This window comes from Nannospalax galili, unplaced genomic scaffold, assembly GCF_000622305.1.
Source record: "Nannospalax galili isolate Female #2095 unplaced genomic scaffold, S.galili_v1.0 scaffold541, whole genome shotgun sequence".
NCBI lineage: Eukaryota > Metazoa > Chordata > Mammalia > Rodentia > Spalacidae > Nannospalax > Nannospalax galili.
In genome coordinates, this window is record NW_008345054.1 from 1,824,643 (window position 1) to 1,839,172 (window position 14,530).

General features: G+C 37.8%; 1 protein-coding gene across 3 annotated transcripts in view; it reads right to left on the reverse strand.

The window, feature by feature from the left end:
• The window catches only part of Arhgap32 (Rho GTPase activating protein 32), a 329,882-nt gene that overhangs the window by 29,779 nt on the left and 285,573 nt on the right, over positions 1 to 14,530 (reverse strand). For all 3 annotated transcript variants that reach the window (XM_008841370.3, XM_017800189.2, XM_017800190.2), the window contains one exon: positions 8,875 to 9,024. In XM_008841370.3, coding sequence (XP_008839592.3) covers positions 8,875 to 9,024 — 150 coding nt within the window. The remainder of the gene's footprint in view (positions 1 to 8,874; positions 9,025 to 14,530) is intronic.

Consider the following 14,530-nt stretch of genomic DNA (forward strand, 5'->3'; position numbering starts at 1 on the left):
ATAATATACGTTCCAAATTATCGTGTTATTACCCTGGTACACAGGGATTGGCTCTGAAAGAAATCTATTCAAGCACAGGATTTTAGTCCCATATCCTACTTTCTCCAGGAATCTATAGCATTTTCATAAAAATAAGCTGTTGTACCTGGAAAAGTATAGGTGACTTTCACTAGATTTTTTTTTTTTTTTTTTGAGACAGGGTCTCCTTGTAGCCCCAGCTGGCCTGGAACTTGCTATGTAGACCAGGCTGGCCTTAAACTCACAGAGATCCACCTGCTTCTGCCTCCTGAGTGCTGGGAATAAAGGCATGCACCACCATGCCCCACCCTTCACTAGAGGTTTATATCAAGTTACAGTGAGTTAATATCTGTTTATATTCTCCCAAATAAGTAGGAAAACTTTGAAATGATCATGAGGGGATTTTTGCTGATAACAGGGCCAAGTCGCTGCAGACATATGTTAAGAAAAACAGTAAGATTATGTATTTACATTTATGCCTTCTCAGTCAAAGGACTGAATGTCTATAAAACAATAAGGTTTCCCATTACTAAATAATTGTTGGCACTTACAACTTTAAGATAAATGACATGCTAAAAGAGAAAAAGCATAAAATTTAATTCTGAAGAAAGGAGCAGAGACAGAAAATAAGAAAACATGGTTTTGTTACTAAGTTGTAAGAAAGCAGAGAATTCAACACTATACCTGAGGGAAAAAAATCCTAGTTAAAGAGTTACTTTATTAGGTTCCCCAACACTAACAATCAAATGCACACAAAATAATGACAGCTAAAATATAACAGCAGAAACCTTCAAAATGACCCATCCAAAATAAGATAGCTTCAAGAATAACTCACAATTATTCTAAATACATTTCTGGTCTACTTCAACAGTTTATATTTTTCATATGGCCAAACAATAATAGAATTTTTAAAATGTTGAAATTAGACTGATGATCCTTAAAGTTTAGAATTATTGCTAAAAGAGTAAAACTTAAAATTACAACGAAAACTGATCCTTGGCTTTTCCTGACAGTTTGCTTCCATTTCTGCTCTCTTCACTCACTCACTTACTCAACCACTGACCAATTAATTATTTATGAAGTTGCTTTCATCTGTGGGCACCATGAAGGCACTGTAGACGCTAATGAAAAGCCCAGTCCATCTCTAGGAAGGTGGCTTCTGGGCACTGACACCATAGTACAGTGCACTTATGACAAGAACCATGATTCTTGGTTAGGAAAATATACTTACCTAAAGGATTAATTTCAGGAGTGATTTCTTTCTATTATGCTCTATTATAAAATCCTCACCCACAATGGTTTAAAAATGACTCTTGGAGCTGGAGAGATGGCTCAGTGGTTAAGAGCACTGGCTGCTCTTGCAGAGGACCCAGATTTCAATTCCAGCACCCACATGGCGGCTATCAACCATCCATAACCTCTGTTCCAGGGGATCTGATGCCTTCTTCTGGCCTCCACAGACATTACATACACACAGGCAATACACTCATACACATAAAAAATTAAAATAAATATTTTTTAAAAAATAAGTACCCCTGAAAAAAGAGATTAATAACTGCAAACACAGAAACAGGTAGTCAACAGTTTCTTCTCTTTAGATTTTAGCACTTACATGTTTTTTTTTTTTCTTGAGATAGGGTCTCATGTAGTCAAAGCTGGCCTTGAATTTATTATGTAGCCAAGGATGACCCTGAACTTCTGATCCTCCTAAGTCGACCTCCCAAGTACCAGGATTACAAATATGTGCCAGCATGCTTGATTTATGAGGTGATAGGGATGAAACATTAGGGAACTGTGCATACTGGGCGAGCACTCAACCTACTGAGCTGCATCCTCGCCCAAGTACTTTTATTTTGTATCAAACATAATCTTACTTATTTTCTACAAAGTCCTTGTGATTTCTATTAGCAATTTCACTTCAAACTTTAAGGAAATTCTGTTTTAAATATGCACAACAGGGGCTGGAGAGATGGCTCAGTTGTTAAGAACACTGACTGTTCTTGCAGAAGACCTGGGTTCAAATCCCAGTACCCACATGGCAGCTAACAACTGTCTATAACTCCAGTTCCAGGGGATCTGACAGCCTCTTCTGTCCTCCGCGGGCATTGCACGACATGGGTGCACTTACCTACATGCAGGCAATACACACATACACATAAAATAAAAATAAATAAAATTAAAAAGAATAAATATGCACAATAAAGCCTTCATGAAAAAAAAAAAACCTGTGATATCTACAAGCTTTGTTCCACTTGACCAGATTTTTATAATCAGAGAATACATAAACACTATAGTTAAACCTTTTATTTGTCAAAAAGAAATGTTATGTTGGCATCTGTCCTCACCAATCACTCACTCATACTTAAAAAAATAATAAAAAAAGGAATAATACCCCCAAACTCTAAGATTCAAGCAAAACCTGCTGAATCGATGCTGCAAAGCTGGGGAGATGACAGAACAGGAGGCAAAGGTTTGCTCATGCCAATGATCTCACCTATGCAAGGTTGCATAAAAGACAAAAAAACGAAGAAAAAAATTGATTTCTACAATTAAGGATGTTCAAGTAAATGACAAATCTGTATAATCTTGCACAAAATATAATGCTGGCAGATTTTTAAAGTACTACTTGTAAAAAATAACTGTGATGCAATCCTTTAATGAACTCAAATTTTATGAACAGTGCGATAGCTGTAGTTCTGTACGATTATCCCGAGTGAACCCTGCCATCAGGGACCACAAAATAAAGAATAAACAGAAAACTAGCCTGTCAGGCTCAGACATGATTTCTTTCTTACAACACTATATGTAGGAGAAACAGGTTAAGTTTGTCAGTTGCTCTAACAGGGAGGTGCTCAAAAGTAGAAAGTGTAACAGGATAATCCTCTATAAAGTTGATTATTCACTGGAAAGCAATTCAGGGAATGAGTCACTTAGTAAAACAATACTCTGATACAAGCCTCCCTCTCAGTCAAATATGTGGTAAAAATATACATGTTTATGGTAAAGACTCTACAGCCATGCTTTGCTAATGACAGGAACATATGCTCATATATGCACCCTTAGGTGATTTCACTGTGCCAACACCAAGAGTGTGTACTCACACAAACCTAGATAATGTGGCCTACTCCATGACTAAGCTATATGGCATAGCCCATTGTGCTAAGTACAAACCTGGCAGCACGTTACCGTTCTCAATACTGTAGATTATCATAAACCAATAGTAAATACCTGTATCCTTAAACACATCAATGGAAGAGAAAAATATAAAATATAAAACATGGTACACCTGTAAAGGCCATTTAGCATGAATGAACCTTCCAGGACTGGAACTGCTCTGGGCACATTAGTGAGCAGGAAGGAATGTGAGGGTGCAGGGCAGTGCTGTGCACTGCTGCAGTCTATGAAAACAGTGTACAGCTGCACTAAGTTCATTAAAAACATTTTCCTTAATAAATTAATCTCAGTTACATAACTTTTTATTTTATGAGTTTATTTTTATTTTTTATTTTTTTGACTCTTGTAATCAAGAGCTAAAAACACACTGTACAATTGTACATGGATATTTTCTTCCTTTATGTTCAAACTTTTCTCTATATTTCTAATTACTTATTTTACCTTTTCAATTTTCCTGTTAAAAATATAGACATAGGGGCCTGGAGAGATGGTTCAGGGTTAAGAAGACTTGCTGCTCTTACAGAGGACCCAGACTCCATTTCCAGCACCCACATGGTGGATAGTAACTGTCCTTAACTCAAAGTCTAGGGGACCTGATGCCCTCTTCTGGCCTCCAAAGGCACTGCAGGCATGTGGCACATTTATATACATGCAGGCAGAACACTAATATACATAATTTTAAAAAACGAAGACATAAACACCTGTTAGCCTAGCCTGACACAGGGTAAGGATTCTCATTATTACTACCTCCCACCTGTCATCTTGACACACTGGAAGATCCTCAGTGGCAATGGTGGTTCACAGAGCTGTCACTTTTGATGACAATGCTTTCTGGGATCTCCAGAGGACCTGACAAGGCTATCCATGGAGAGCTGTTTACTAGTGTCCATAATAAGCTGTCGAGTTTACTTCTCTTATTCTATCATAGGTTTGCTGCTGATAGGCAGGTGATGCCATGGCAGGCCTCTCTGTTAAAGAAACCTTCTGATGTTGGGGGTCCACTGATTCATACCTTTTAAGGAGCTAGCTGAGGGCTACAAAAACGTCTACTACATGTCTCAATTTCCTGGAAGGCTGGTTCTTCTGTAGTGTTACCTTTACTCTTGTCTCTTCTTCAACTATGCATTTCTGATTCCATTCTAGTAATTCCTCTTTCATCAGTCCCTCAGGAACATCTCTAGGAGCTGCGTGCTGTCCTTACCCACAACCAGAGTAAAGGCATCTGCCATCTCCCCCTCAGCCTTGCTGATTTTCACATTCCCACCTTGGCAAATCTTCTGACCTTTTTGCAGGTCTTCCAGATGCCATTCATAATGTGCTTTGGTAATATGATGCCCAAGCAAGACTCTGAATGTAGTCATCATGCTGCAATCTGACCAGAACTCTTATCAGTCTTAGCACAAGTTGGCCTTAGGTAGTGTATGAACTCCTTACTTATCAAAGAGCTGGTGTTTGGGAGGAAAAAAAAAACATCATGTTGCTAGGAGGATAAAGATTATCAATAAAGGAGGAAGTGTAGAAACATTACCAACAACAAGCAACATCTTACAGTGTGTAATTCTTTCAACAGTACCTGCATTTTACTAGCACAGCACTTTGTGAGGTACTTTACATGAGGAGCTGGAGACTCCTGACTTGCAGACCCTGCACCCCACTGTTGGTACATGCTTACTCACATACCTGAAGGCCCCTGGTTCACTCTGCCAGGTGACAAAAGGTTTCAGTTTGTAGCCTAAGCAAAGCAATAGTCCTGTCCTTAAAAGTTGTGATACCTGGCATTGCCTTGGCCTGTCCATAGAGGAAGGTCACTTCAGGAATCTGTTTATAGAACAGGGAGATTTTCCTCATGTTGTACATCTTCTTTGGCAAGTAGTTTTCCTCATAATCAGCTTATCTAGTTTCCCAAATTCTTCAGCTACCTCCACATAAACTCTCAGATGCATCACTCACTTTCACATTATAGAATGAGTAATGACTCTTGAATTGCTTATAGCAAACAGAACTAAAGTGAAATCAATACCCCCAGAGGGGCAGGCCCTAGGCTTTCCTGTCAATATTGGGGGAAAAAAAATACTGCTTTGGAATGTGCTTCTCTGTCTAGTCCTCAATCCAGGTAAGAGCCTCTCAAATTTTTAAAAGATTTGTTTTGTTTTTTTTTATTTATCTGCATGCATCTCTATCTATGTGAGTAAATGCCATATGTGTGTGCCAGTGCCCATGGTGGCCAAAATCAGATGCCTCAGAGCTGAAGTTCTAGGAGGTTGTGAGCCACCTGACATGGGTATTAGAAACTGAACCCTCACCCTCTGGAAGAGCAGTACATGTTCTTAACCACTAAGCCATCTCTCCAGCCCTGGGTCTTCTCAATTTTTGTTAGTCTTATTGTCTATAATGCAAAGCTATCTTTTAAAAATTAATTTATTCTTTCACAACTTGACATATGTAGATAAGAAATAGTCATATAAAGTACTTTGATCATATTCCCCCCACTGGTGCTCTCCTAGCCCTTTCCTCCTCCCATCAAACCTTTCTTCTTCTCAACCATTTGCCACATACTTTCTTTTCATTCCTTTAATTTTTAGTTTTGTAACATACAACCATACAATGTACTTTGAACATATTCTCCCCCTGCTTTTCACCCTAATTCCTCACAGATCCACCCCTACATGCTTTCAACTTCATGCCCTCTTTTCTAAAAATTATTATTTAATATTTTATTCATTATTTTTATTATACATGTGAGTGTATTGCCTGCATGTAGGTAGGTGTACCAGTGTCATGCAGTGTCTGCGGAGGTCATGTGAGGACACTGTATCCCCTGGAACTGAAGTTATATGCAGTTGTTAGCCACCATGTGGGTGCTGTGATTTGAACCCGGGTCCTCTGCAAGAACAGCCAGTGCTCTTAACCAATGAGCCATCTCTCCAGCCCAAAAAATTATTTTTTGAGTGTTTCATACATGAGTATTGTATATGCTTTATTTCTACTCCTCTCAGTCCCCCTCCAACTCCTTCCATGGTCCCCCAACTCCATCACCATTTATTGTCCTCTTTATCTACATTGCAACCTCTATACCTAAGGCTCAGGAAACATCAGAGACGAGGGGGCTAGAAGAATGTAAGAGGCAGAGAGAAAAGACACCTGCTACTAGTTAATGCATTCTAGGCATAATAGGAAAGCTACACCAATGACATAGCCGCTGTATGGTAATCTAATAAGACTATATAATGACAAAACCAGCTGACATGCCAAGGTGGATGGGGGAAATCTCAAGGGGTCCCACCTCAAGATAAAGAGCTATAGGCAATGAAGGAATGCTGAGGGAAGGAGAATCAGTTTTCTCCAGGGACTAGCTACCTGAGAGGTAATCCGAAGTGGACAGTCCTAAACACAGGTACACATGAGAACTTCTAAATGGACTCAGTGCATTATACATATGTATATTTTAACTGTATGTACCTGGTACAAAAATAATCCCTTCCTACTTTCATGTCTTTTTCTGTGTGTTTGTAGCCCATTCCATTTAATTAGGGTTGTCTACTTGAGCATAGGTGGGGCTTATTTACTTGAGCAAGGTGACTACTTACCAATGGATACACCATTGAGGAATATAACATTCCCTTTCCCAGCAATCATTAATTGCCTATAGTTCGGTGGATGGAGGGGGACCTTTATGATGGACCTAGTCTTACACAGATCTTATATAAGCAGCCACTGTCACTGTGAGTTCATGAGCACAACAATCATCTATGTCCAAAGACAGTGCTTCCCAGCACTCCTTCCCATCTTTTGGCTCTTATAGTCTCTTTGCTCCCCTCTTCAATGATAGTCCCTGAGCCTTGGAGACGATGTAGATGCCCTCCTTAGAGCTAAGTGCTCAATGGTCATTTATTCTCAGCACTTTGACCAGTTATGAGTCTTTAATAAACCAGATCTCTTAAGAGTTACTATCATTTCCTTATTGTTCAAGACCAGAGCTATGATGGATTGGGCATGCCTGACAAGCAATAACCATCAGTGACTGACCTACCTGTGTATTAAACACAAGAGAAAAATAATCCAGTCGAGAAACAGAGCAAATGCAAGACATGTAAGGCTACTGCTAGCATAGTATAAAATGCCATAGTAACTCTTAGACATTAATATACTCTAAAATAACAACAAAAGCATATTACATAACATATGAAAATGTCATAATGAAGCATATAATTTTCTATAATAAAAATGTTCTTATTTTTAAATAGTATAGTAATTACATAAACTAGCAATACCATTATTCATTTGCATTATCAAGAATATGTACGTAGTCAAGCATGGTGGGTCAAACTTGTAATCCCAGGATTCAAGAGGCGAGGGCAAAAGGATCTTCCATAGTCAACTTGGTCTACATAGGGAGTTGCAGACCAGCCAGGGTTACACAGCAGACCCTGTCTCAAAAAGCAAACATTTACACTAATAATTAAATTGTGTAGGTTACACTTTTATACCACAATCATCATAGTAGGTCTGTGTACAGTAATACTGTCATAAACACATAAGGGATGTGCTGCCCTAGGCTCTTTGTTTGTGGGACAAGGTGAGCAATTTGAACTCAGGACCTGGGATCTCCAGTCCTGTATGAGAATTTTTTTTGAAGCCTACAGCACCATTAATTAACAGGAATTTTTAGCCAAACTGTAACCTTGTAATGCCACTGTCATATACACAATCCATCAACACATCATTATGTGGCACATGGCTATAACTTAAAATTTAAATGAAAGAAAAGTGATCATAGGTACAAAATTTATAATATTATATAGTTATATCTGTTTTTATTTTATGCATATTTCTCATATCTTCCCAGTTACATATAAAATATTTGAATACCATATTCCTCATGATTATTTTGTTTTAATTTAGAGTTTAAAATATTATACAAAATGTACATTTAATTCTAATTCTTTTAATTTAGACTTTAAAAGAGTTTATATGTGTATATAACATATATTCATATGGTATAACTGTAGTTATATATTATGTAACAAATATGTGAAGTTCTGAATTTTAGAAGGTTCCTTACATGCTTAAATACAATCTCGATATTAAAAAATAGCTTCCTGTCCTGATTAAAATTTTAGAAGTAAAACCTCAAGCCCCTTTTTTCTGTTCATTCATTTATCCAACCACTAAGTACCTGACTCAAAAAGTAAAGAGAAATAAAAGCTAGGAGACTGATTTTAGTATTTTATACTCTTAACATCACACCTGGCATATTTTTTTATTTCCACAAAGAGTATTAAATACATGTTTTAGGACATGAGCAAAGAACCTGGCTAAGAAGTTATCTGGACAACAAAACCCAGAGAGTAATGATGCTGCTATACCCTTTGTATGCATGCCATGTGCTTCCCTGGTGTCTGTGTGTGTGTGTGCCATGGGCTTCCCTTGTATGTGTGCCATGGATTTCCCTTGTGTGCATTCCATGGGCTTCCTAAGGGTCAGAAGCAACTCTGGGCAAAGCACATCCTAAATCTCAGCTCCCTTCAGAACTGAGGTAGTTGCTGAAAGCTCAGTGCCAAGAGGAGAATTAAGTTGAAGCAGATACCATTCACCTCATGTCCCCCAATAATTGATAACAGAAAACCAATACAAACAGGTCAGGAACTGATATCATATATAAATTATAAATTTAACCTTTACCTTCGAAACCAGAATTCAGAAGGTGCTCCCCCAGGTCACAACCAAATACTCTTTCTTTCAAGATTCCCCGCTGCTTTAGCTTCTGTTTTGTTGGACGCGACTTCATGAATGTTCTTAAGAAAGTAATGAGCTTGCCGTGCTTTTTAGACACTAAAAAATAATGATAAAGTAATATCTTAGTTGTGGTGAGAGATTATATTTTACTTAGCATGCAAAGAAACCAATCAGCCCTCTTTATACTTTTTACACTGGGACAGGTCTCACTAGGTTGCTCAGGTGGCCTTGAACTTGCTCTGTAGCCCAGGCAGGCCTTGAACTTTTAATGATATTTAGCCTCTCAAGTACCTAAGACAGACCTGTATCAACAGGCCTGCTTAAAATGCTTTTCTTTTTAAAAGGATGTTTAATTTTTGCATCATCCTTGTCTCATCTAGATGACACATCTCAAAGATGACACTTCTTGGTGCTCTGCTCTTATACTCTTTCTGCTTCTGCTGTGTTTCCCTGAGCCTTAGGTGTGGGGGTTGTATTATAGATGTACCAACTGGGGCTTGGCATCCCATGGCCACTTATTCTCTACATAAAATATGCTTGTCAACCTAATGGCAATAAAAATACACCCCCTCCAAATGTTCCATAATATTCATCTATAATATTAACTAAATACATCATCTTAAATTCTCTGCAGATCATGGCAAAAGATAAAAAATTAGCATTTGGAGAAAACAACTCCTTTGGTTGATATATTAGAAAGACAACAGTGATAGAATCTGAAGCAAACAAATTCCTAGAATAGTGACTTCTCCTAAGAAATTCAGCCTGCAGGGAGTAACCCTAAAAATCAACACACAGTAAATACCAGAGATCAGCTGTAAAACTGAAGACTTTCATGTGGCTTCCTCCTACTCTGTTCATACATGATTCCTAGAGTCTGACTGAATCTTACTATGGATTATTGAGTAAATCCAAATCTGATTATCTCCTGAACAAATAAAGACTACTAAGGGAACTCTTAGCCTAGAGCAATTTGAGGCCTGGATGTGCCACTAGATGGGCCACTCTAGACTACATCAGATACTGGCTATTCATTTGTTTTTCAGATCATTTGTAGAAAGAAGCACCTTTTCTATAGACTGTAATGTGATCAGCTGTTCTGGCCTGAGGCTTCTGGAGACACTGGGCTTCTTTTGTTAAGACCAGGAAAAGTCCTGGGCAAACTAGGGCACAAAAGTTACTCTACACTGTACAGATTCAATGGAAAATCTCTTTTCCATACCAAATGTTTAAAATTTACTTAGACTCATCAAAATAATTTTGGTGCCGTCTTTGATGTAATCTGAAACTATGCATACACTATAAGCTGTTATACCAGAAATTCCTTAGTGTAAAAGTACATGGCATGCTCTTATCTACTGGTGAGAGATTTATAGTGTACTTTACTTCAGAGCCTGTTACATAGACTGAAATATTAGTAAAGTATGAATTTTATTCTCTCTTAGTGACTATGTTTGTCTGTTAAGAATCTTTAAAAAGATTAAAGCTGGGTGTGGTGGCACATTCCTTTAATACCAGCAGAGGTAGGTGGATCTCTGTGAGATCAAGGCCAGCCTGGCCTACATAGAGAGTTACAGGTCAGCTGGGAGACCCTGTCTCCAAAAACAAAAACAAAAACAAAAGAATCTTTGTTAAAAAGCAGCCATAAAGCCAGGTATGGTGGTGTTGAGGCAAGCCTGGTCTGCATAGTGAATTCTAAGTCAGCCATGAATACAGAGTGAGACCTTGTCTTTTTTTTTAAAAAAAAAAAAAAAAAAAGGCAGCCATCATACCATTTCTGTTCATTTTCACATGAGCTTTTAACTAACTTTGGCAAGTCCTTCTCCCTAAATATGGTTGACTTGCAATAAGTTAACATTAATACAATAATTTGGAATATTACTACCTGGAAATAAAATACTTATCTTTTTTTTTTGTAATGAAAGGACATAAAGACATAATTCCGAGCTGGGCATGATGGAATACATGTGTATAATCCCAGCACTCAGGGGGCTGAGGGAGGAGGATCTTCAGTTTGAGGTTAGCCTAGGCTATAGTGAGACACCCTTCTCTCTCCCTCCCCACAACACCTCCCCCTCCACACACACAGGAAGAGTAGGACACAGTCTTCCTATCCATTTTACATATTTTGTTATGGATATTGCTAGGTATTTTACCTTTTTCCTGCCTTTTCTTCAATTATGGTCTCAACTAGTAATTACTGGTATACCAGAAAATAATTTCTTTAAAGATCAAGCGTGATTACTTACTAAACTCACAACCATTTAAAGAGGATTTGAATTTCTAGCCTTTATTTCTTTTTTTAATAGCTTATTATAACTGTACAAAATAATAGGTTTCATTATTTTTAGCCTTTTAGAATAGAATTGTGTGTGTGTGTGTGTGTGTGTGTGTCCAGTACGTGCAAATGTGTAAGCCAGAAAACAACCCTAGATGAAGCTATTCACTTTGTTTTCCTGAGACAGGGTCTCTCACTGGCCTGGAGCTCACCAATTAGGCTAGACTAGCTAGCCAAAATGCCCACATGTTATGCCACCGTTCTGCCCCAGTGCTGAGATTACAACTATGGTGCCCAGCTATTTAAAATGTGGATTCTGGAGACCAAACTCAGCTCTTCAAGCTTGCATGGCAAACACTTTACAGACTGAACTGTCTCCCCAGACAGATAGGAATAACTTCTCAATTCTCTTTCAGATTTTACTACCTGGCCAGTGCTTTTAAGATACGTGATTCTAGCAGGCATTCATACTCTGACACTGAATTTGAATATGAAAATAGTTACTGAATTTTACAACTGCAGATGATATATATGAAAAAATATTCTTTTGTGTCATAAAGGGTATATGTACAGATGCATGTGTACATGTGGAAGCAGAGGCTGATGTCAGATGTCGTCTCAGAGTTTCTTAATTAATTTGAAACTCAATGATTCAGCTAGATTGGCTGGCTAACTCCAGCTCATTGTCTCCTCATTCCCAGCCACGGGGTTACAGAGCTGCACCATTATGCCTAGCTTTTTTTTTAAAAAAAACCATGGATGCTAGGGATCCAAACTCAGATCCTCACAAGCACTTTACCTAATGAGTCATCTCCCAATCCCCCCAAATATTCTTTTTGTTATATATTTCCAAGAATGTTTTAAAGAAATGAGAATTCAATTTTAACTATTCTTCATTCAAGGACAAACGCGGGAGTGTTTTCTGTATCTCAGAAATGTTCTGTCTCCTAAGACTATAATGGGGGAACAAGAGAGACAAGTCCTTGCTGTCAGAGCTTAGTCAGAGAAGACAGAAAATCAACAATCAGCAAAAATAAGTCAGCATTTAGTTTATACTTAGTCACTGAAAGTAACTGAATGTTGATATTTACTCATCATTTATAATTCATAACACTCTAAGGAAAATGCTATTGTCTCCAATTTTATTTTAATTAATTAAATTTTATTTATTATTGTTTGTTTCTGTGTGTACCACAGTAACTTTTTTATGGGTTCCAGAACTTGAACTCAGATTGAAAGGTTTATAAGACAAGAGCTTTTACTCACTGAGCAATCTCACTGGCCATGTTACCTCCAATATTTGATGAAGAAACTGAGACACAAAGTGCTAAGTTAACATCAAATAATTAGAATGCAAAATCAGGCCATAAGTCCAGGCTCTTAGCTTCAAATGATACTATCTAAACGAACACAGCAAGGCAATGTCAGATTGTTTTTAGTATTCAATAAGGACATAGGACAAAGTAAACATGACCCCAGGGGAACACAACTTCATCAGACAGCAGAGTCAGGGATAGCTGCTCCGAGGGGGGGTTGTATCAGAGCTGGAGATATGAGAAAAGTGAGCCAGGAGGACAAGAGTATGCAGTGTGGCTAGAGATGTCAGGCCATAAAAGAGACTGGATTTTACATTAATGGAACACACTGAACAGTTTAACTTAGATGATTTTCAAAAATAACCCAATATGCATGTCAGAAATTTCAAAATCCCCAGGACTTTAAGACCCAGATTAATCCCAACTCATTAATAGAAGGGGACATCAATACCCTACTGTCTCCATTAGATAGGTCAACAGGGTAGAGAGTTATCAGAGAAACATCTGAATTAAACAATACCATATATCAAATGGACTTAACAGACATCTACCGAGTATTCCACCCAAGCACCAAAGGACATACTTTCTACTCAGCACCCCATGGAACCTTCTCCCAAATCGACCATATACTGGGGCACAAAACAAACTTCAACAAATACAAAAAGATTGAAATAATTTCATGAATTCTATCAGACCACAATGCAATAAGGCTCACAATCAACAACGGAAGAACCCCTAATCAACCACATGAACACATGGAGATTAAACAACACACTCCTAAATGATGAATTGGTCAAAAGAGAAATTAAGAAAGAAATAAAAGTATTCCAGGAACTAAATGAAACTGACAATACAACACAACAAAACCTCTGGGACATACTGAAAACAGTCCTTAGAGGCAAGTTTATAGCTCTAAGTGCCTACATCAAAAAATCAGAAAGAACACAAATAAATGACTTAACACTGCAACTCAAGACACTTGAAAAGCAACAACAAACAAAACCCAAACCCAGCAAACAGGTAGATATAAAAATTAGAGCAGCAAATAATAAAATCGAAACAAAGAAAACAAAGAATCAACGAAACCAAGAGCTGGTTCTTTGAAAAGATAAGCAAGATCAACAGACCGCTAGCCCAGTTAACCAAAAGAAAGAAAGAGCACCTCCAAATCAACAAAATCAGAGGTGAAAGGGGAACCATCAAAACAGATAACAGAATGATACAGAACATTATAAGAGAATGCTTTAAAAACCTATATGCTATTAAATTTGAAAACCTGAAAGAAATGGACAGATATCTAAAGGCATGGGAACCACCAAAACTAAACCAAGAAGAGATTAACAGCTTAAACAGACCCATAACACAAAAAGAAATTGAAACAGAAATACAAAACCTCCCGACTAAAAAAAGCCCAGGACCAGATGGATTTACAGCAGAATTCTATCAGACATTTAAAGAAGAGCTACATCTAATACTACTTAATCTATTCAAAAAGATAGGCATGGAGGGAGATATTCCAAATTCCTTCTATGAAGCCAGTATCACTCTCATACCAAAGCCAGGTAAAGAAACAACCAAAAAAGAAAACTATAGACCCATATCCTAATGAACATAGATGCAAAAATTCTCAAAAAGATACTTGCAAACCACATACAGACACACATCAAAAAGATCATCCACCATGATCAAGTTGGCTTTATCCCAGAGACGCAGGGAAAGTTCAATATACGTAAGCCAATAAATGTCATAATTCATATAAATGGGCTCAAAGACAAGAACTAAATAGTCATCTCAATAGATGCAGAGAAGGCCTTTGACAAAATTCAACATGCATTTATGTTCAAAGTCCTAGAGAGAATTGGACTGGAGGGAACATACCTCAACACAATTAAAGCCATATATAACAAACCCACAGTCAACATCATTCTAAATGGAGAAAAACTGGAAGCATTCCCATTGAAATCAGGAACCAGACAAGGCTGTCCACTATCTCCACTTCTCTTTAACA